This window comes from Lactuca serriola, chromosome 7, assembly GCF_051521515.1.
Source record: "Lactuca serriola cultivar US96UC23 chromosome 7, Lser_US96UC23_V15, whole genome shotgun sequence".
Lineage (NCBI taxonomy): Eukaryota > Viridiplantae > Streptophyta > Magnoliopsida > Asterales > Asteraceae > Lactuca > Lactuca serriola.
Window position 1 is genome coordinate 75,468,422 of NC_136414.1, and position 25,313 is coordinate 75,493,734.

Below are 25,313 nucleotides of genomic sequence, written 5' to 3' on the forward strand. Positions count from 1 at the left end.
CATGGTTGACATTGATTAGATGATGCTTCATTTTTAGGACCTTTTTGTTCAGGTGGAACTTTTGATGATGAGTATGAGGACATTTCATTTCTGTCTTTTTCACTTTTCCAGATGGGACAAAAATTGCAAATTTTGTTAGATTGACATCAATCCAATTCACACTAAACAGGGTACAAGTTCTCTGTTCTTTCTTCTATGACTATTTACATGTAGGTTTTAGACAGCAAATACCAAAACAAGTTCCTCGAAATGATTGATTCCAAGCATATTTTTAGTTTTATTAAATAATATTTCATGGATAAAACCTTTAAATAACATGTGCATAATTTTAATTGATGTCACTTTCAGAGTTCTTGTGGTACATGTCTTGATAAAGGTAGTTATAGGCAATCAGAGAAGGACACATGGAAAGACCTAGAGACCAAGGTTAGTTCTTTAATTTCCTTTTTAATTAAAAATATTGCATCTCTTTTTATAAATGCTAAATGAGCTGTTAATTTTGGTGTGACTATTAATTGCAGGAAAAGTAAGTGGAACTTGGTTTGCCTAATTCCATGGGATTAAACGTGAATTAGAATCCAATTCCATTCCGATCCTTAATCGGATGCAAGTTATCAAGCAATGTTAAACTTTGATATTAAGTGTTTTTGGTAAACTTTTGATAGTTGATTTTTTGGTATTTTAATGTTAATGTTTGGTTTTAGATTGTAAAATTATTGGATGCTTTTGGTATTTAAATGTTAATGTTTGGTTTGTGTTTCTATAATTATTTGATGTTTGTGGTCTTTTTTGTTTTAGATTCATTTAAAAAAAAAAAAAAACTGTTATAATTTATTTGTGTGGGATTAGCGATGGAAAGGAAAACAGTCACATCTTAATTTTTTGCGAGGGATTAGCTACGGGGTTAGAAAACAGATATAGTGGCTTGCTAGGGATTAGCGACGGTATATTGTCATTAAATTTTGTCGCCATTATCTTAAATAATTATATATTAAGTGATCAATTTGCGATGGATTTTCCGTCGCTAAGGCCGTCGCAAGAAAAATTTAGTCCATCGCTAAATCCCTCGCTTAGTCATTAGCCACGTTTAAATTGGCTATGGAGTAAGTCTGTCTTTGATCTGTCGCAAATGTTCTTTAGTGACAGAATAGCGACGGATTAGTCTGTCGCTAAAAACCATGTTTCTAGTAGTGAAAACAAGCATAAGGTTTCATGTGATAAGGCTGATGTGTCGCTATATGGAGCATCCTACTATCATACCGTACATTCAGGTATATTAAAGGTGTATAAAGTTTTGGTCTAGTTTATGTCAAAGTGCATACCTTTGGAAAGAAGGAAACGTTAAGTAAATCAATGGGAAAAGTCAAGTTTGAAGAGATGACGAAGTTACTAAGAATGAAGTTGTCCAAGATCCTTAATTAGAAGGGAAAATGTTGGATAATTCACAATCGGGGACATGTTTAACTCCACAGGTATTTTAGGAATTTTTTAAGACCACTGGGCGTGGGCAACCGGGTGGTGAGGCCTGGTAAGCAACAAAAAGCTTCTTAATCTCCACCACTTTTTTTGGGGTGTTGGTCCATTAAGAAACGGGTTGAGGTGAAGAAAAAAGTTGAGAAAGAAAGACAAAGTCAAATGGAAAATGGGGTTGCAACTTGTTGTCATGGCTACTCAAGACCACACAAGGGGAAGGGGGTGGTGTTCCCCCTGGTAACCCTGTTAAAGGCCGGCCACGTCACCAAAACGGCACTGGCGGTTACCCACACCGTGTCGTCTTAGGAAACTTGCCTTTTATGTGGTATTTGAATTAGACGGGTTTTTTTTGTGTTTAGTATAAATTAGGACCTAGGTTACTTTGTAATTATATTCCAGAACAAGATTTTTTGAAGCTAACAAAGCTTAGGCTCCAAGCAATCCTGTTATCCCTTGTTTTCATGTTTTTCTTTTCCGTCCCTGTTTTGATCTGTGGGTTCACGTCTGCATCAGTACACAAAGCAACATCAGATTACTTTGTTGTTTTCTGATTGCACTTACAGAAACTCATAACTAAAACTTAGGATCTGATTTTTTACACAAGATAGAATAATGAACTATCTAGAATACGGAAAATGTCACAACAGCAGTTTAGTAAAGCACTGAGGAATTAAAAAAAAAAAAAAAAAAAAAAAAAAAAAAAAAAAAAAAAAAAAACTATTAATTGTTTGCTTTCCGTGATTGTAAAATATGGAAAAGATCCGTGAGTCTGTATAAAAGAAAGATAACTTCAGATCGATGATACAAATAAGCCACCCTGTTACATATATATGATGGTGAATGAAGGCACGATTATGCACACTAAGCTTCACCAAAAGCAATGGGACGATAAAGACTTTTTACTTCCTTCTGGTCAAAACTTTTTTTCCGTTCATGGTAGAAGACAGTATACACCACAAACATAAAGAGGTTCAACAAGCAACTCAATCCGTTTGTGCAATAAATCACAATAGCCAACCATGTGCTCCTCAATCGATGATCGCTTGAAATGCCATAATAAATCATATGATGAAAATAAGAACTTGCAATAACAAAAGGAACCATCAACACCGAAGCTTGTATCTTATTTCCTTTCATTAGTTCCGTGGCTCTTCCTATTGCTTTAAAACCACCAAAACCTTCTTCTAACACTGAAACAACCATACTTAACATCAAAAGGGAAGTCACGTATAAGTAGCAAAATGGGGTTGAAATAGTGATAGCTCTTGAAATCAAATATGACCATGAATTTGCAACCACAATGTTGGTTATGCCGTAAGCAGCAAGGTAAACACAAATAATGGCTGAATAGGTTAAGAACACGCAAAAGCCAGTGATTAATGCATTTTTCCAAGTCGTTCTTATTTTCAAGAACATATCTTTGAGGCCTAATACTTTAGTAGTGTAAGCCTCATATGTAGACGAAACAGTGGCAACACAAAAAAAGAGCTTTATGATAGAAGAAAAGGCTAAGGTCAACTGTTTGATAAAGAGAACCTCAAATATGTCGTCAAGTGCACCTCGATAAGCAATTATATCAAGTTTACGACGGAGGATATGATGCTTCCTTGGGTTTTGTGCGAACTCCAACATATAACCTTTAAGAAGAGGTACTTGTATGTAGTCCTGATATAATTCTAACTGGGATAATGAAAGAAACGCAAAAAGTAGGATTGGAAGCAGTAGCTTCGTGTTTCTGTATGTGATTTTGATAGACTCCCTGAAGATTCCATAGAACCCTAAAGAAGATTGGGATTGAGGGATGGATTTGTTCTCCATTTCTTGATGTTCGTAATGTAGATAAAGAAATTTCCTAAGAATTTAGAGTTCAATAGAAGTTATTTGAGCCGGTCCTTTTGTCATTTTCAACTGGGCGGTTCGATTAATCCAAGGACGGATGCCATAAAAAAATTGTTCTTTATATAATAAATATTCATAGTAGTAGTTCACTTGATCAAGTGAGTATAGAATAGAAACTCACATAGTACATTAATTTTTTTATATATATTTTTCTGTACAAATTCAAACAAATTTATAGATAAGATAGGTTCTAAATTTTTCTTAAGATAGATCCTTCAAAAATTTCCACAATAATTTTAGGTAAATGAAAAAAATTAGGTGGGTCCTACGACCCACCTTCCTTATACCTAGCCACTGTTCAGATTCATAATATATGTTTTATATGAAAAAAAAATTAATATTTTCTATGAGTAACACATATATGTTTATATATAAACTATAAGAAATTAGAGTATTATCAGCGACAAAAATGGCGTTTGTCGCCGTTACTATTAGCAGAAACATGTCGTTGCTAAAAGCTCGCTGCTAATGTTTTGTCATTAATACTCCAAATGTCGCTACTAATGCGAGATGTCGTCGCTAAGAAGTGGCGGTCGCCATATATATATATATATATATATATATATATATATATATATATATATATATATATAACATTTAAAAAGAATGTAAATAAAATACTTAATTATGTTAAGTATTTAAGATATTGAAACTGATTTGACATGTTCGGTTATTTAGGCAAGCCATTTTAGGGTTATCTTGTGATTCCTTACTTTGCCTTTATAGTAGAAGTTCTTCATCCAACTCTTCTAAGGTATTGGTTTTTAATCATTCGACAAAATTTGATGTTTGCACTCATTGTTTGATTTACTTTTTTGCTTAGAATCTATCGATAAACTCTTTTCTATTTTAACAATTGGTGTCAGAGCGGCTGCTTGTAGATCTAGGCGATTATTGCAAGAATTGATCTTGTTTATGGCGATATTTTATCATGAATTTCACCTTGTTGTATTCGACAATTTTGATGGGACTATTGGTTCAAATATTCAGATTTTTGGATTGGTTTTCACCAAAACCAAATTATTATTTTGGATTTTGGATTGGTTTTGTTTTATAAAATAAGAATCAGTTAGTCCAAAAAAAAACGAATAACAATTTATTACTTATTTATTTTTAATATATCTCTAATTATTTATTAACTTTATAATTTATTTTTTTCAAAAAAGTTCAAAAAGTTTCACCTCAAAAAAAAATATTCATTTTCTCTCAGAAGTTTTTTATCTATTAAATATTAATTTATAATACCCTTCTTAATAGTTGTTTATAAATTTTTAATCACAACTAAATAATTTGTTTTTAAAAATCAGATAATATAATAATTATATGTCGTTTTAAAATGTTAGGGTTTTTGAAAACTCAATTATAAAAACTGATCCAACCGAAATGTAATTGGATTGGATCGAATCGGATTTGAATTTAGTTTGGATAATTAGATCCATATTTTAAAATCCAAAATCAAATTGGATTTACTTAATTGGATGGGATCCAACCTATCCATCCAAATGAACACAAGTCTCAAGTTGCTTAGTCACCTTAGCCGATGCCCAACATAGAGTTAATAAATAGGACATGAGGCTGCCTAAAAGGCTAAACGGCTTTCCACATGGTAAGTCTACCTCCAAATGACAAATTTCGAGACTTCAAACATGATAGTTTGCTTGGAATTTTTCAATAAGAGGGTTCCAATTGGACACTCTTGACATTTTGCACTGATAGGGATACCAAGGTAATTAAAAGGAACCGAACCTTCAATGCAATTTAATTGTGTAGCCAAATCCATAACCTCCAAGTTATGAACTCCAATGTCAAATATTTTGCTTTTACCGAAGTTAACTCTTGGCCATTAGTGTATATAAAAATAGACTTAGAATTAAACCAAACAACTTTAATAAATATAAGGACTTTTATGGCTTAAAGACCAAGATTATGTTATATGAATAAATTACATGTTTCCATATGGTACATGATTATGTTCACTACATATGGATAAATTTACTGTTTTCAACCACATACACTTAGAAATCAAATTGGATTCGTTACCAACACTACAAAAATACTAACCTTTAGCGGCGACAAAAGTCCGTCGCAATTGATCATCTCTGTCGTCGCTAATGCTATTAGCGACGACATATCGTCGCTAATCCGTCGCCGCAGTTGCCTCGTAGCTAATAGCCCATGTTGTCTCTAATACTGTCGTTGCTAATACCTGTCGTCCCTAATACACCAATGCCGTCTCAAATAGTGTCGTCCCTATTAATATTCCGGCCACCGGTAGGATTTTTCCGGCAATACTCGCCGGAGGTCACGTCGTAACAATTGATAGTGGTCGTCTCTAAAGGTGTCGCTGCTAATGTTTTTTTTTTTTTTTTTTTTTTTTTTTTTTTTTTTATTGAGAAAAACTTATTTTTTATAATATTAATTTATATATATTATAAAATGCTGTTTTGATAAAAATACATATATAAATACATACCACATTATATAAAAACATCAAAAATACCATATTCCATAAACTATTTTCCAAACAAACATCAAACATATCATATCTAATAAATCTCAAACAAACGTTTAATATATATATCATACATAAACTATTTTCCAAATCAAAAATAACATCCTCCATATCATAAAACAAGAAATACTAGTTGTCTTCGTCTTCCCCACCGTCCTCCCCATCGTTGTTTTCCTCGTTGACTTGGTTTTTAAACGAGCGAATAATGTCTCCAATGGCCGTCACAAATGCCGGGTTTTGAAGAAAAGCAGTCACATCAACATCCTACAATTAAGTCACAAACAAATAAGTTATGAACAATTCAACAAACTATCAAACCATCAAAGCACCAAATCAATTAAGTCTATAACAATTTAAGAAACTACCGAGCTACCAAAAATTACTACAAATACATTAAGTTCTTAACAATATAACAAAGCAACCAATTTTTTTAAGAATTTAACAAGTACCTGTGTTGGTTGTGATGCTTGTGACTGTGACTGCCATTGGGATGAAGCACTTATACCCGCAGTTGAAGAAGCTTTAGGCCCAATGCCTCTCACATGCCCCCTTCGAGTACCCAACACCTTCTCAAATATTGCGATCCAATCAATGGTGTCTGGATCAACACCAGAGTCGGCTATGTGATGAGTCTGTAGAGCAACCTCAGCAACTAAGGCATTCTGTATTTCACAAAGAATGTTAACATACGTTAAAACTAACAAAAAAAAAATTCAACAATCTACTTCATTTTTAAGTAATAATAACTTACATATTGCTCTTCAACCAATGGATCAACAAATTCCCCTCTTTTATTTACATGCGCACGATGAAATACTTCAAGTCTATTCAAATTCTGTTTAACATTACAAAATATGTTATAGTTGAATAAACATTAAAAAGTATGTTATAACTAAATAAACATTATTGTAACTTACTTTCTTGAAACAAGCACTACCGTAGCTGCATGTCCCTCCATGATTCTTCACTACTTGCTTCTTCCGGCATTCTTTGTTTCCAGCGGATCGTTTTTGATGTTTTTCTATTAAGAAATGGTCAATAGCAGCATTCCAACGCTGTTGATCCATACCCCTAGGGGCTTGAGCCCTTGCTGCCTCCACATTCCCTGCAAAATCATCAAAACAGTTTTTTGCAATATTTTTGCGGCCTCTATACCGCGCACATATCCGATTATTCAGTGATGCCCAATAAGTTGAAGCCATGGGATGATTTGTAATCACGTCAAAATCAAACCATCTCTACAAAAAAAAATAGAGAAATTAAAAATAAATCAAAATTAAAAATATTAAATATATAACTTTATAAATAATTTACCGAAAGATACTGCAACATTCCAAACCTTTCGGCTTCAGAAACCCCTGTCCACGTGTCTTTATCAAAACCGATGTCCCGCCACATATAGCTCCCAACCTCCCGAATAAAACATTCATACACCTCCCCAATTGACATGTTAGTATTTACGTCAAATACTATCTTAAGAGGCCGTTCACTGTTAGCTTTATAGAGTTTGTGCATTTTTTTATTTACCGCCATGCCTCTTCGTTTCGGAGGCACCACTGCATAAAAAAAATATTAGTCAGAATAATTTTTTATATACATACAATCTGAAATACAATGAATTAGAATAGATTTTAATTACCATCGTTTTGGTGATCACCAAAACCCCCACCGAACGGATGTGGTGGCTCGTCACCACCGTCGCCTCCATGACCCATCACAGCAGCCATGAGATGGAGCAATGCAATCCAAAAAAATAACATCCTCAAAAATTATAACACTATATATATATATATATATATATATATATATATATATATATATATATATATATATATATATATATATATATATATATATAAAATATGACTACAACAAATACAAACCTTATTTTACTAATTAAATGTAAAAAGATTTTTTTAATCATTCTCGCCCCCAGACACTTCAGTGTCTGCCGATACATCACTATCATAATCAGAATCTTCCTCATCATAATCAGTCTCGCAATCACACACATTATTGATGATACTCGTTGGCGGGTCAACTTCAATATCATCTTCAATCGATTGAGAATTTTGAAAGTACTGGCTAAAGTCAATTGAGAGAGTGAAATTAGAAGAAGCATTACTAAGAACGACATCGGTTGAATCATTGTCGACATTTTCAATGGGATCATGATCAACATCATTCATCGGTAGATCCCAAATTCTTATATGATTAACATTTTCAACAACCCACCGTTGGGTGTCATTTTCGTCACTTGGAGAAGGTTCTTGGATGTAAAATACTTGCTTGGCCTGCGTAGCAAATATGAGTTGATCTTCGCTGCTCAATTCGCGTTGTGGGTCGATACTGGTGAAATTATTATCAGATTTAACTCCTGCAGTATCGAACCACTTGCAACGAAAAAGTACGGTGGAATATTTATGAGGATAATGCAACTCGATAATCTCTTCTAGCTGACCATAAAATTTCTGCTTATGCTCTCCCTCAGTTAGAACCCCCGAGTTTTGTGTTGATCGTTGAGCGTTACGCATAAGTACCATATACCTAACACCATTCACTATGCAAGCGGTGTAAGTAAAGGCATGCTCATGCACACCGATTGAAAGAGCCGATAACTCCTTATTAAACTCTGGAGATCGATTTTTGTTTTTGCATATCGTAGACCTTATGAAGGAACAATTTAGGAAATTCGATTTTTTCATCACTTTCAGGATGGAATGATTTGAATTCACTACATTGATGAAAAAATATATATATATTTAGTAAAAATGCGAAATTAAAAAAAGACAATGAATTAAAAGATAAGAAAACTTACGTAATATACTTTCTGACTTCCTCACAATTATCAAGCACAAACCAATGTAGACGTTTTCTCTCCTCTAGACTGAGATTTTTCATTTTCCTTCCGCTAGTTGATCGACACTTAGACTGAAACACCCATAACTTTGTTTCTTCTATGATAACATCCTCGTTTCTTTCAAGGCGATTGAATCGAGTCTCAACATCTTCAAGGTACATCGAACAAAATGATAATGCCTCTTCAGCGACATAACCCTCAGCTATAGAACCTTCCGGCCTCGCCTTGTTTCCGACATAGTTTTTTAGTTTTCTCATATACCTTTCAAAAGGATATATCCATCTCATACATACTGGGCCTCCAGAAATTGCTTCATCAGGTAAATGCAAAACTAAATGAACCATAATGTCAAAAAATGCAGGAGGATAGATCACTTCTAATTTGCACAATATTTTAATAATGGCTGGTTTCGCTTCTTTCATATCCTTCACCGACAATGTTCTTGAGCAAAGTTGCTTAAAAAACATACAAAGCTCTATTATTGGTGTATAAACACCTTTCCCCAAAAGACCTTTAACTCCAATGGGTAACAAACGTTGCATAAGAATGAGATAATCATGAGATTTCAACCCAATAATGTTAGTATTGGTTTCATTCACTTTCTTACCGATGTTAGATCCAAACCCATCTGGCAGTTTCACATTTCTTATAAACTTACAAAAACGAATGTGGTCAGGTTTCGTGAACGAGTAAGGTGGATGGGGTTTATGGAACTTGTTTCCATTCTTTTTCAGCCATAGATTTTTCCGAATGTTTAGTTTTGTCAAGTCCGCCCGAGCATTTGATGTGTCTTTAGACTTATCATTCATCAGAGAAGTACCCATGCACAAGACTCTCACCCACATTTTTTCAACATGCATAAGATCGAAGTTGTGCTTCAGCTCCAGAGAAGACCAATACTCAAGTTCAAAGAATATGCTCTTTTTGGACCAATTCAACTCGAAATCCTCACGATCTCTCTTAATACCAGCTCGTTGAGCAGCTACTTTACTCGGTGGACGAAACAATAGACGAGCGTATTTCTTCCTCACTAAACTTTCTTGGAGGACCTCTTGTCTCATGTTTGCCATTATAGTCCAAACTTTTTCTCCATGGATGGTCAGCATCTAAGAACCGGCGATGACCAATATATACGAATTTATTTGATACTCTGTATGACGGTGTGTCTTCGTTGCAAGTCGGACAAGCTTTGTACCCTTGTCCGCTCCAACCGGATAAACTACTACGAGCGGGAAAGTCATTTATTGTCCATAACAACATCGCTTTCAAATTGAAGAATGTATTTGTCGCTGCATCTTTAGTACGTACTCCAAAACTCCATAACTGCTTCAACTCATCCACCAACGGCCTAAGGAACACATCCAAGTCCTTCCCGGGTGCTTTGGGGCCGGGAATCAACAAGGTCAACATGAAAGATGACTCTTTCATGCATAGCCATGGTGGAAGATTGTAAGTGGTGAGTATGACAGGCCACGTGCTGTGAGGATTACACATGTTACCAAACGGATTAAAACCATCAGTAGCAAGCCCTAAGCGTACGTTTCGGGGTTCCCTCGAGAAGTCAGGATACTTCATATCAAATTTTTTCCATGAAGTACCATCAACAGGATGAATCATCGTACCATCTTTGGATTGTCCGGTACTATGCCAAATCATATCTTTAGCTGTGTGTCTTGAACAGTACAAACGTTGTAGTCTGGGGGTCACAGGAAAGTATCGTAAAACCTTATGAGCCACCTTCTTACCCTTTGTATTTTCATCAACCCACCGAATCTCATTACAAACTGGACATTTTTGCAACAACTCGTGCTCTTTCCAGAAAAGAAAGCAGTCATTTTTACATACGTGTATTGACTCATAACCTAAGCCGATCTTTTTAAATGTCTTTTTTTTGCTTCGTAATGTGACGGGGGGACCCTGTTTCCTTCAGGAAATGCAGTTTGCAACAACTCAAGAAGCTGATCGAATGAACTATCAGTCCATTTGTTGATCACCTTGATATGCATCAGCTTTGCTAAAAAGTCAAGGGACGAAAAAAAACATCTAGGATATAATTTGAATTGGACTTCCTCTAACAGCTTTTGAAATCCAACATCAACACCTCTACCGTCTGTATCTAGGTTCCCTTCGTTGCAGTTGGTATCATTTTCAATCACACCTCCCATAACATCATCAATAACATCGGCCATCTCGTTACTACGCGGTATGTCTTCGATAACCGGGTGAGTTGTATTTTCACCGTGGTACTTCCATATAATATAATGTGGACTAAAACCATGTTGAAGTATACGAAATTTCATTATGGCTAGTAGTATAAATTTATTGACATTGTATTTGTTACACGGGCATCTAATTTGACCTTTGTTATCGACATGTGGTTTGGATCTCTCGAGAAAAGATTCAAGTCCTTGTTGGAACAAGGTAGAGTTATGGTTATCAATAGAAGTCCACATTTTATCAATAGACATGTTGCAACTGAAACATAAGGTAGGTTTTAGTGTTTACTCTACAAGAAGTAGAACTTGGATTGAATATTTATAACAACCGAATATTTCTTAAATTATTTTTTTTATTATAGCATGATACTTTAAACGATAGTATATATATTTGTTATTTATATCACTGTTTTTTTTTTTCATATTTTGATTTGTCAACTTATTTTTGTTTTTATTTTTCTATTTTGATTAATTATAAATTAGTAGATTTAGCGTAGCGTTTTAATTTTTAATTTTTTTTATTATTAAATTTTTCTTTAAATGATATTATATATTTATTATTTATTTAATTAGTTTATTATGGTTTATTATTATTCTTCTTCTTTTTCTTTTTAAAACCTTTTTGACCAATTTTGATTTATCAACTTATTTTTGTTTTTATTTTCTATTTTGATTAATTATAACTTAGTAGATTTTAATTTTTTTTATTATTAAATTTTACTTTAAATGATATTATATATTTGTTATTTATTTAATTAGTTTATTATGGTTTATTATTATTCTTCTTCTTTTTCTTTTTAAAACATTTTTGACCAATTTTGATTTATCAACTTATTTTTGTTTTTATTTTTCTATTTTGATTAATTATAACTTAGTAGATTTAGCGCAGCGTTTTAATTTTTAATTTTTTTTATTATTAAATTTTACTTTAAATGATATTATATATTTGTTATTTATTTAATTAGTTTATTATGGTTTATTATTATTCTTCATCTTTTTCTTTTTAAAACCTTTTTGACCAATTTTGATTTATCAACTTATTTTTGTTTTTATTCTTCTATTTTGATTAATTATAATTTAGTAGATTTAGCGTAGCGTTTTAATTTTTAATTTTTTTTATTATTAAATTTTACTTTAAATGATAATATATATTTATTATTTATTTAATTAGTTTATTATGGTCTTTTTCTTTTTCTTTTAAAAACCTTTTTTACGAATGTTTCTTTGTTAACTTATAGAAAAAATTATCTATTATGATGTATTTATTTTATTTTTTTAATATAGAAAAAAATATATTTCTAATAATCATATGAATATTCTTAAATTTTACATACAAATCCATGATGAACATACAATAGTTTCACAAATATATACATATATATATATATATATATATATATATATATATATATATATATATATATATCAATTTCACATATAAATTAATCAACTCATACATGATCAACAAGTAAATATATATAAACTACTCAATTCATACAAAACATATCAAATTAATCAAATGAAACATACATTCAAACAATTGAAAAAAAAACCAATTTCACAGTTTCCAGTTTATATCAATCCAAAGAAATCCAAATAATCAAATTCAAAATTTCACAGTTCACACTCACAATCAATTTCACAGCTTCACAATTTCACAGTTCACACTGAAAATCAATTTCACAGCTTCATAATAAATTTCACAAATTTCACAAATTCACAGCTTCAAAATAATCATTCACATTTACAGTTTCATAAACAAGTTCACACTTCAAAATAAACAAATTTAATAGCTTCAATATAAACAATTTTACAGTTTCCATCAAGTGAAACTAATCAAACTAACCTGTTTTGCTAGGAAAAATGAAAGCTAGACAGTGGTGAAGGCGTGGTGAAGGTGAAGCTGCTGGAACGAAAAAAAAAAAAAAGAAATCACTTCAGATAAATTGTGGTGTTAATGTGAGTTAAAAAGAAAAATGCAAACACAATTGGGTCGTGAAAACTAACCTCACCGGAGATATGAGCACGAAATCGAAGTTCCCTTCGGAATTGGAGGTGGCAGTCACTTTGGAGGTTATACCGCCGGTGGGACTCGGTTTTGGAGGACAATCGGCGGTGGGAGAAGGGTTTCTAGCCCAATCAGCGGTGGAGAGCGTTGGGAGTCGCCACAGAAACTGCGAATGTGAATGATACGCGCCGGTGTGAAAGAAAGGAGAGAAAGGTTCGTCTGGGGAAGACGAACCGGAACATAAAGGGCTACACTAGTAGCGGCGACATGGGGCTATTTGTGGCGACAAAATGGAGGGAATCATACGCGCACTTTTTGGCGATTATCAACCGTTGGATTGGGTTGGAATTGTAGGGCCAGATTTCGTCTAAGGGTGAGTCAACGGATCGCCCCCTTTAGCGGCGACATGTCGCCGCTAAAGGCGTCGTCTCTAATGCCTTATCACAGGAACAAACCCTATCCGTTGGATTATTTGTGAAACCAAGGGTCACAATTGAAAGTAGCGTATCTCCGACAGATCACCGGTGGTTATCTTTAGCGACGCCGGTAATAGCGACGACAGTGGGGTTTTAGCGGCGACATACAGCGCGTCAAGTCTGGTGTCGCCGCTATTGCTCTTGTCGTCCCAAAACGCGTCGTACCTAATACTCCGAATTCTTGTTGTGCAAATCCGACCCAATGATCATTGATGGCCATGCTCAAGTTGATTGTATTTGTGTCTTTACTGCCTTACTTTGTTGTTGAGTTTTGATTTACCATTTTATGGTTTGTGTTAAAACACAACAACACTTATTTTGGAAAAAATACGGACTTAATGAGTGATCTAGATCTTTTTTTGTGGGTGCAATTCAGTATAGTTGATTGATTTATCTATTACTTTTTAACGTTTTGTTTACTATGGATCAGAGATGATTCATAGGTTTGTGTCCGACGAGAAGATGATGAGTAGAAATATAGTAAAACTGGAAATCCAAGAAATGAAGTTGGTATGAAATTGAGCATTTACGTTTACGATCTTAAAGTGAATCAAGATTTTTTGTTTTGTTTTTGTAGGAAGGAAAGAGTGATGGGGAGCTAGTGGATATAAAACTTCTAGTCGACCTCAACGTATAATTTTTATCTCCGGATGAATAAATTAATTTTATGATTATACATATTTTCTGAATTGACATACATAAATTCAACAAGTTGAGCTGTTGAAGAAATTGTCAAATCATTTTGATTAAAATTTTTTGTTTATATGGTCTTTCTGAAAGATTTTTGTTGCAACTTTAATATATATGTACATCATATGTGTTCATGTTATTAGAAGCATAAGCTAGGAACACAAACAAATTATTCACTCAAATTAGATGGATCATTAGTAGTAACATAATGTAAGAAATGTCTAAAATACACATGTTATCAATGATTATAATAAAAGGAATCTTGATCAAAATGTAGTTCTGTTGTTCTTATTAATTTCATTTTAATATAATTTATCACCATTGCTAATATCTTACAATTTAAGTGCATCGATATAGATTGTAGAGGAAAACAAAGATAGTTGAGAGAAACCTGAAAGAAAACATCAATAGGTTATTATGTTATTTTATTATTCCTATAATTTCAAGTGATATATTTTAGCTAAAAAATTGACAAGCCCAAAAACAACTTTAGTAGGTCTGTCTTAATCTTCTTGTTATTTGCTGAATCCTTACTATTACCAACCACTCACACTCACACTCACACTCACAAGCAATGGAATTGATAATGTGCAGGTGGGAATAAGATCACAGGGAGTGGAGTGCAATTTTAGCTGATGTGCCATGTTAAATCGTAGTGAACCACTACTAGAAAAAAGACCTTTCTTGACAGACATTGTCTGTCGTAAATGCCTATACATGACAGACAAATGTCTGTCCTTGAAAGCAATTTCATAGAGGAAAATAACAGACATTTGACCTATCATAAAATTTACGACAAACTTTTATGACCTACAATTACGACGTACATACGAAACATGCGTTTTCAACATATATTTATGACTGACTTTCTATGTCATAATTCATAATGACTGAAACTTACGACATATATTGTAAGTCATAATTTTTGACAAACTTTTACGACGTTTGTATGTCATGGGTTTACATATATTCAACATATATTCTAAACTTGTACCATATCTTAATCGAACTAACTATATTACACATTTAATCTCTAATAATAAACAATAAAATATCATACATACACAAATAGACAACTTATTACACACCTATAGTGTCAAATTCAAGAGTGTGTTCCAAAATCATGAGTAAGTAATTGTAAAATACATATCACTAGTAAATAAGGTTGCGACGTAAGTAATCTATTCTTCATGCACCTTATCAAGCTCGACGTTTGTATATTCATTCTTCCCGCAAATTGGAGACAAAAATTAATATATTAGCAAAAAAAAAACAATTAAACAATTATATATGTAAAAACTCTACAACACTTCAAGTCATTCATCACCTAACTAATAGATTTTGTTACATCGTTATTCAACACTTCAAGTCCTTCATCAACAATTGCTTTCAAGAACTTTAGAAAATAATACCCACATTTTTGTGTATTCTGTGTAACCTGGCACAAAGGCACACTATACAATTGCATAACAAATTGAGCAATAAACAACAATAATATATTTTCCATGATGCAAGGACGATGCATGTGTGCTTCCCTAGTTAGTAAATTTCTTCATTGGTTTCTGACTTTCGAAGGTAATAGCCTGGAAATTCATCAACACTTACCCATTTAAATAGTTTACAAAAGGGTATAATAGTAATTTCACTTTTACTCTGAAAAGACCGAAACCATTTTGGTTACCCGTGACAAAGAATCGTTTAAAGATGCCCCTTTGTAGCTAACATGAAATTTATGTTTGGCAATCAACCCCTGTACCATTAAAAAATGAGAAAATGACTGAAATGTCCTTGTATTTTCTATATGTTTAAAACAATTTAACATACTTCAGTATCAATCTCTATTGATTCCATAGCAACATTGACATCAACCATTATCTTGACAATTTCTAAAAGCAATGCAGGTCTATCTTATGTCTCTATGCACAACAAGCTAAAAACAAAACACACATTAAACAGTTCAATTTCACGTGCATGAAACAAGTAAAAATGTGAAAAAGTTTGTTATTTTTATTTTCATTTGTGTTTTGGTAATTGAAAAACTATTCTAAATTGCATAGCGGCTAACCTTCTTTTAGGAGCAGCATCCTTAACATGTATTTGAGTCTCTATATTCGTATCAAGTTGCCATCAAGATACAAACTTTTATTTGAATAATATAAAATTTATAGGAAGGAGTTTAACTTTAGTTAATCTCTATAAAATTTATATTGACAAATATGTCCAACCTAAAATATGATTACGGATTCAAGCATTTTATAAATTTCACATGTAACAAAAACTTAAGCCAACTAAACATAAATGTGAATTAAGTAATGACTCCATCCATCCTAAAAAAGTGATCAAAAGTCCAAAATGCCCCTTGAAGTGATCTCTATAATATATTTGTTAAAGAAAATTGCCTTCTTGACTGGAGCTTGTATGCCAATAGCCTCCCCAATTGCAAGTCGTGCACTCGATTCCTAAAATTTATAAATAACAAGAAACCATCAAACCAAATATATGTTCAGAGATCATAATAATTGAATTAACATATAAATATGAAGTGATTATTCATTAATTAGGTCATCAGGTAGGTATAGATATCGGATGATACTTCAAGAGATTGTTTTTGATGGATCAATCTGACTTCTCCAAGAGATCAGGATCTTTAACTTTTCATCGAGTTGATGTATAAAAATAACAACATTATATAAAAAAGAAAGTAACACCTAATTACTATGAAGCACTCTCACAATTGATTAATAAAGAATTTTGTTTCAATGACTGATCCTTCAGTTATGATAGCTCCTTTTGATACATCTAAGCCTAGATGCTTCAATGCCTTCATCCACATCACAAATTCAAGCTTACTAGCTATAACTTATAGAAATTTTGTTACTTGTTCAGAACTACAAGGGTATTATGGTCAAAAAAGTAAGTATACTTTTTTGGATTAGGTGGTTAAGCCCATAACTATTTTGGTATGTACCTGACCCGATTTTGAGCATGGTCTTTTTGGGTTGCTTTCACCATAGCAACTGATAGGATAAACTAAGAAGAAAGAGGATTAATTATAATTTATTAATATATTATATGAATAATATATTAAAAGATAATTCATAATGTTTAATTAATATTAGTCAAGAATTAATAAGAATTAATTTTGTGGCTAAAAGAGACTAATTAAATAAAGGGGGACTGATATTGCAATTATATAATAGTTGCAATTGGGCTATGGATTCCTAATGGAAAGGGAATTGGATGAAATCTATGTGAAGCGCATATGATTTTCGTCCAAGGGCTTTCTATGGAACTCCATGGGTTGCTTAAGGCCTAAGCAAAGAATTAGGGTTTCACCAAAAACCGTAGCAGCCCACACAAGTATATAAAGACCCTAAGGCTCCCAAAAACGTGGCTAAGTGATCTCTAAGGGTTCTTGGACATTTTTGGTGCTTCTCCTCCTTCTCCTAAGTCATCTTGTTGCTCACTGAGTTTGTGACTTCATTAGAGGTGCAACATTTGAGGCACTAGGATTTCAAAATTTAAGATTAAGAGGAATTGAGATTGTTATTGGTACATAACAATCAAGGTAAGATCTAAACCCTTTTATTATGATAATATCGATTATATGCTAGATCTAGGGTTTATGAGCTTTGGATGATTATTGCATGTTTATTAGACAAACTAGATCCAAAGCTTTTGGGTTTTCATGTACACCATAGGATTGATGTAGTGCTCAAATCCCATTAGTGGTATCAAAGACTAGGCTGTTTGTTTGATGTTTTGATGCTTAATTGTCCATTGCTTGCTTGAAAATCGAGTTTTAGGGTTTCTGACTGGCAGACTCGCCGAGTCAATGAATGGACTCGACAAGTTCCATTATGGACTCGACGAGTCCAAGGATCTGTTGCCGGGTTTTTCAATTTTCCTACCAGATTTTGTTGAGGATTGCTTCCAAGACTCGTTTTTATTGCCTAAAATCGATTTTCTTACGTTTAGAATGGTTATCCTCATCAAAATTGATGGATTTGGTTAAATATGGATAATATAGGATTACTATAAGTCAAATATTTAACCTAGTAACATTGGAAAGTTTCAAATTACACCCTTTAGGTTTTATAGTTTAAATTTGAACTAAAAAAAGTTTTAGTTTTAAAATTTAAATAGTTAAACCCTAATATTTTGAAAAGTTTCAAAATTTGTCCTCAAGTTTTAGAATTTAAAACTTAAATTAAAAGGTATTGATTTTGAAATATTAAATTCTAAGACCCTAGTTTTATGAAAAGTTTAAATTACACCCTTATGGTTTTATTAAGTTAATTAAATGTATAATTAAAAGAGAGTTAATAAATCCATAATGACATGGTTTAAGTTAATCAAATTAAAAGTATAATTTGTCAATAGATTAAACCACCTAGTATTTTAAAATTGTAAAATACACCCTTATACTATATAGAATTAAAAGTTTAATATTATATATATGTATAAGTAAAATGTTAGTCTTACCGTTAGTAAGCCCCATTCACGAAGTTGGTCTATAAGGGGTGTTTAAGGAAGCAGCCTGTAAAATGACCGTCATTGGGTATCCAGTCTTACCCACCACACTCTTGACTAGTGGAGGGTCGTTAGCCGAACGAGTAGGATATGATGAAACCTTCCAATATAAGTATAATGAAGTACGAAGTAACTAAACACTTTTTTAAATTCCCAAATCTTAGTTACTTTAGGAAAAATGTGGAGTTGGTGCTAATCCATGAAATTGCACATTGCACCTTGGTGGTCGTTAGTGGAGCGTGTAGTTAACCAACACACTAATATAGGACCAATGAAGGATGGAAATGGGTAGCTCGTAGATTATCATAGATCAATGGAGCATGTGTGGTTAACCGACACATCGATTAGGTGATATGCATGTTCGAGACTACCAAGCTAATTTACATGGTTATTCACAACTTGTTTGTGATCCTCAGCATCCCAGTCATAAACTCGAAGGGAACACTCGAGATTTAAACATGCCATTGAAAAGTTCAATGAATCTCAAAAGATTTAGGAGTTTCAATTCATTTAAAACTTAATCTTCAATTTTCGTTTTTCATGGTGGAAATTGGTAAATTCTCATTTACCTACCTTCAAATGTTCTGCAATTTGGATTACGGCATCCCTCTTCCAAATTGTAGAATATTGTGTTAGGTCCTAGCCTTGATATTTCATTTGGGAGTTATATCAAGGATTCCAATCAACTAACTTGAATTTCTCCCATTTTGTAGATGTCATAGTCTAACAACTATGGTCTTCCTGAATCCGTTAGAATAAGTTTTCCTCATGAAGATGATATTCCATGATTCGATCGAGGAACTCGAGATCATTCTTCACTCCCCCCACCACATCCTATTGTTCTCCCTGACCCACGTGTTCGATGACTTGAAAAGTTCAAGGTCACTCAAGTTCTATTGGCAGTGATACACGAAGATGGAAAGTCTGTATGTACTCATGTCTTGGATATGAAATTGCATATTGATAGATTGGGAATGTTGGGTGTCGATGTCTCAAGGAAGTTGGATGTTAACTTGGTTCTTCATTCACTTCCCAAATCATATAGTAAGTTCTTTAGAGAGTAGTATATGATGGACCACGATGTGACCCTCATTGATTTGAGTTATTTACTTATTACTGCTAAATCAACAATGATTTGGCGCACTGGTCGAGCAAATTTGTTTGGAAAATCAATATCCCAACCATCTATGGCAAATGGAAACATTGGAAGTCCAGAAAAGTTTTCTCTACGCAAGAGAAAGGCTGAGTTTGAGATAGTCTCGTGTACCATTCCAGAAGAATCCATATGTTTTTACTGCCCAAAAGAGGGGGCATTGGTTACGAAGCTGCCCTAAGAGATGGGAGAGTCAAGATGTATGACTCTGCTTCAGGTAAAATCCACTATCTAACTCTATTAAGTTTACTATTTTAGATTCTTAATACATGATGTAATAAGATTGCATTTTGTTGTAGGATCGAAGAAAAGAAAGGATGCCTAAAGGAAGAAGTGAGCTGAGTCTAATCGCGAAGAAATGGATTTCGATCACATGATTTGATGATTGGATTTTTGAGCTGCTGCTAAGAATTAAGATAGATTGCTTAGGAATATGCAATAGCATAGTTTTCATTTGATTTTGCAGTGTAAGGATACGTTTTCCGCTCCTTTTTTATAAATAAAATCAATTTTGAGTTTTGTCTTATTTATATATCCTTGAAATGTTATTTATGAAAATTGATGCTTTTGTGTTTCTATTATAAGCAATATTAAGTGGATTTGATTATTAGTTATGCTATTTATGGTAGTGTCAAAAATTTTCTAAGTAATGAAAGATTCCATCGCCCAAGTCTCAATTGGACAGAAGCTTGGAATCATATGATTTGAATCATGTGATGTATGGAAATATTGGTACTTAGGAAATTAAGACTAATTCCTTGATCACACAAGTATGTGAGTCAAGTGAAGGACTAAAGGACTAGAACACAATGTTGTGCACTGGTCAAGTCTACCACAAATAAAAATAAGACTATTCGTCATGATTTACTAAAAGTCTAGTAAATATGGTTATGCTTATAGGATTAAGTATAATTCTGAATTATTGAAAAGTTTCAATAATAGTAGAACGAATAAGAAAAATCAATTAGACAGAAAGATAAAAGTTTCTTCAATCTGAAAAGAAGGGAGAGTACTTTTGTATCATGTTGTATGATCATCTTATTGATTGTGAAACCATATCACAATTGATCTTCTAGGTAAACCTTAGTGCACTGGTATGTCTAAGAGGAGGAATAAGAAATTGTTGAAATGGTTAAATCAATAGGTGAATCATACTTCGTTCCAAAATCAAGTCTTAGAGTCATACTCCATGATTGTGACTTGAGTGACACATCTTAAGAAGTTCTACACTCATCAAATATGAAGTAGAAAATTGTTTTTCTTACTCTTGCACGTTTGAAATTGGTAAATTATGATGTCTTGGATAAGACAAAGACCAACTAATACCAATTGTGTGTAGTGTTTGTCTTGATAAGAATCCGCACTAACTATTGAATATTTGTTTGTTAAGAAATGTTTCTTGATAAGAGAATCTTAGATAACAAGAGGCCAGTGGGAGTCTAAATGATCTTGAAAAGGTTCAAGAACTAATCAAGAGTAAACTTATTAAACACTAGCACACGACTTGAGGTTTGTAACTTATCATGTCAACATATTCTTGTTTCTGTGCTATTCTAGTAAAGTTACTTATGCACATGAGTTATAAAGTTGTCAATAAAACGGCATAAAGGCAAGCATCTTGTTCAATGAAAGTACATTGACTAGTATAGGTGAGCTGCTAAATAACTTGGAAGCAATGGTGGGACCCTTGATGGTGAGAAATTAAGAATGAACAAGTTATTTCCATAAGAGTTTGGATTTGTCATGAACATTGTCTTATGATGATGGTTATGAAAAATTTCACATGGATAAGAGCACATACACCATAAAATCTAAGTGTCATAAGGTTTCTCTCCGTTTCATGAAAATGATAGTGAGGAAACACTTTCACTAAGAGAGGTTTTAAGGACATAGCATCTGTGATATTTTCATTCTCATATTCGATTATGATTACGACATCCCTCTTCATAGTTCGAATCGTGAGATTTGGCAATTAGTTTAAACATTTATGGCCTATTGTTATAAGTTCTAATTAGTTAAAACATTCATATAAGCAATTTAAGGAAAGGTGTATGACTTTAAGAAGCTTAGATAAAGGCTTATCGAAGCATATCGTATTAGAAATATGAACTTTGGAAGTCATTACGTATTGCTTTCTATAAGTCCAAATGTTTTCTGAATACGTATCAAAGCTAGTGGGAGCATAAATGTTATGCTCGTATGAATATAATTATCATGTTAGTGGGAGCATGATTATTATTTTAAGTGTTGCATGTTAGCAATATTAATTATAGAAAACAAAAGTTTCACTTTGCAAAGTTGAAAAGGTTGAATAGTTGTTTTGCTATAATTAAGGGAGAAAATATTATATTTCATTTCAAATCTAAATATCGAAAAATTTTAATTGAATATAGTCAAAAGACATATATGAATGTTATGTTGAAAAGGTTTAACATAGGGGCATTCTATATATGTCAGTATTATACAAAGAAACTGGTAAAGTATCATATTTTTCATTATACACTTCGGGTATAGGATCGATTGCATATGATGTAATATTCGACCGTTTTAAAATTTTCCAAATGCCTAGGGCATTAAGAGGGAAAAGGGACTAAAACCAGATTGACTAAAATTATTGAACAACTGTCAACGACAATCTAAGGTTCATTAAGGATTAGTCGCTTGTGAGAAATTGGAAGTATAGTAATGAATGGACCATATCGACATTATTATGAATAGATAAGACTCTATTCACAATGAGTTTTCATATGACAAATATGGAAATGTTTCCATATTGGGAGTTGGACGTTAAGAATTTATGTCTAGATTAGAAACTTTTATACAAGAAGGATATTCAAAAAATTTATGTCTAGATTAGAAACTTTTATGCAAAGAGGAGTTTTATTTATACTCAAAAGTTTGGGACCATATTGGATTCGATTATTCTTGTGTTTCACTTTGCATGTTTTGACTTCCCAAATAATAAGATTATTCAAACCATCCACAATCAATCATACTTTGGAAGTAGCTATGAAAGAAGACTATCATAAATCCGACTGCAGATTGTCTAAAGTGTCTTAGACATAGCAAAAGTTTGTTGCATGGTTCATGAGTGCTCCTAAAATAAGATTTGAGCATTGGATTAATCCCACGCTCACTTGGATCGCTTCATGGAATTTATCACGAGTGATTGGTGAGATGATAATATCTTATATTCTTGAAACGGAGACGTGTGAGTTGTATTTTACAAGTTGGCTGCACATTGATTATATGTAAACGCACTAGTAACTTGGTGTTATAAAACATATTGTTGTGTGTGTTTTGATGAGTAGGTACAAGCGAGCATTTGAGTCAAAGTTTATCCATTCCTTTTACCCAAAGTAGGATAAAAGCGATATATGTGGGCCCCTCGATGATTTAGTGATGACACCCTAAGCGCTTGGCCAAGCCAGGACTAATTTGATGTGTTCAATTCTAGTCTGTTGTTAGTCGTCAAAAATTAGAAATCGGGAAACAACACATGAACAAGAGAGTATGATTAAAATCCATGTCTCAGTTCATACAATATCTAGAATGGAGGAATATATATGATCCCTTATCTAAAGGACACGTTTCTGATACGATAAGAGTTCGACATTGGCTTATGAAAGCCACGATTATTGATCAAGTTTCGAAGACATATACAGAATAGTTATTAGACTGATCAAAGTGGGAGACTGTTGGATTAGGTGTCTAAGCCCATAACTATTTTGGTATGTACTTGACCCGATTGTGAGCATGGTCCTTTTGGGTTACCTTCACCATAACAACTGATAGGATGAACTAATGAGAAAGAGGATTAATTTAATATATTATATGAATAATATATTAAAAGAGAAATGATATTGTTTAATTAATATTAGTCAAGAATTAATAGAATTAATTTTGTGGCTAAAAGAGATTAATTAAATAAAGGGATTGATATTGCAATTATATGATAGTTGCAATTGGGCTATGGATTCCTAATGGAAAGGGCATTGGACGAAATCTATGGGAAGCCCATATGATTTTCGTCCAAGGGCTTTCTAGGGAACTCTATGGGTTGCTTAAGGCCTAAGTATAGAATTAGGGTTTCACCAAAAACCGTAGTAGCCCACACAAGTATATAAAGACCACTACGGCTCCCAAAAATGTGGCTAAGTGATCTCTAAGGGTTCTTGGACGTTTTTGGTGCTTCTCCTCCTTCTCCTAAGTCATCTTGTTGCTCACTGTGTTTGTGACTTCATTAGAGGTGCAACATTTGAGGCACTAGGATTTCAAAATTCAAGATTAAGAGGAATTGAGATTGTTATTGCTACATAACAATCAAGGTAAGATCCAAACCCGTTTATTATGATAATATCGATTATATGCTAGATCTAGGGTTTATGAGCTTTGGATGATTATTGCATGTTCATTAGAGAAACTAGATCCAAAGCTTTAGGGTTTGCATGTACACCATAGGATTGATGTAGTGCTCAAATCCCATCATACTTGTCATTTATCGTATCAATAAGGGCATCAAGACGACCACCAAAGCTAACATGTATAATAGTTGCAGATAGATTTGCACCTTGATAATTAAGCAGTTGGAGTAGGAATATTATCATCATCCTGTTTAAGATTCTATAACAGAGATACAATGTTATTGTCAAGAAGAAGAAAAAGACCTTGGATTATATAGCATATAAAGTATAAAATACTGATCAAAAAGGTTACACCAAGTGAGTCAACACCATCAATGGAAGCTTGAAAAATGTTCCAGCATAACAGTTCAATTAGTAATAAACATAGATTGATTAAGACATATGACTTACAAAACTTGCTGCATTTTTGGTCAAAATTAGCATTTATAATGCATATAAGTATATAACTACCTTTGCATTTTCTAGTAAGATCTATTGGTTTCATAAACTAAAAAACTACTCTCAAATAGGAATCCTCATTTGGAAGTTGATGATACAATTTCCAACAGTTTAAAGGTTAGTGAGAAATGTAACTGTGTCTTGAAGAATTGAGGAAATTTAATTTTGTTGCACAAAAATTCTTTTTTTTTTTTTTACATAAAAGCTGAACCTTGTTTTCCACTAATATTTTTTTATCAATATAATTATGGTTTTGTTTCTTGCTCAATTGTTTAGAAAGACAGAGACATCGGAATGAAACAATAAAACTTAGTAGTATGCTACAACAAAATTGAAGTTTTCTACTCTTTCTTCCACTTCATTCAAAAGTTCCATCAACAACCAAAAGTTAAGGCAATCCCGAGTGAATGAATTACCCCAAGAATTGATGATAACTAAGAAGTGACTCCAACGGATATTAGCCAGAAGGATTAACAGAATTAATAGTCATATAACAAACACAAATAAGTGAACATCAGTAACGAGTTTACAAGAGAAACATCCCTCGAACAATAGGGACACATATTGACCACACCAGATTTACGTATACCAAATCAGAAGGGCATATGGAAGGAATTAACATTGGTGGTAG

The 25,313-nt window shown here is 33.0% G+C and overlaps 1 protein-coding gene and 1 pseudogene across 1 annotated transcript; both read right to left on the bottom strand.

Moving 5' to 3' along the window:
• Positions 1 to 2,334: 2,334 nt before the first annotated feature.
• On the bottom strand, positions 2,335 to 3,291 carry LOC145064116 (uncharacterized). Its single transcript, XM_079011629.1, has one exon. The coding sequence runs from the start codon at positions 3,289 to 3,291 to the stop codon at positions 2,335 to 2,337; it is 957 nt and encodes a 318-aa protein (XP_078867755.1).
• An 11,012-nt stretch (positions 3,292 to 14,303) lies between these two features.
• On the bottom strand, positions 14,304 to 24,648 carry LOC145064117 (ACT domain-containing protein ACR12-like; annotated as a pseudogene).
• Positions 24,649 to 25,313: the final 665 nt, after the last annotated feature.

Coding starts and splice junctions, on each gene's coding strand:
- LOC145064116 (XM_079011629.1), bottom strand. CDS start 3,291: ATGGAGAACAAATCCATCCCTCAATCCCAATCTTCTTTAGGGTTCTAT.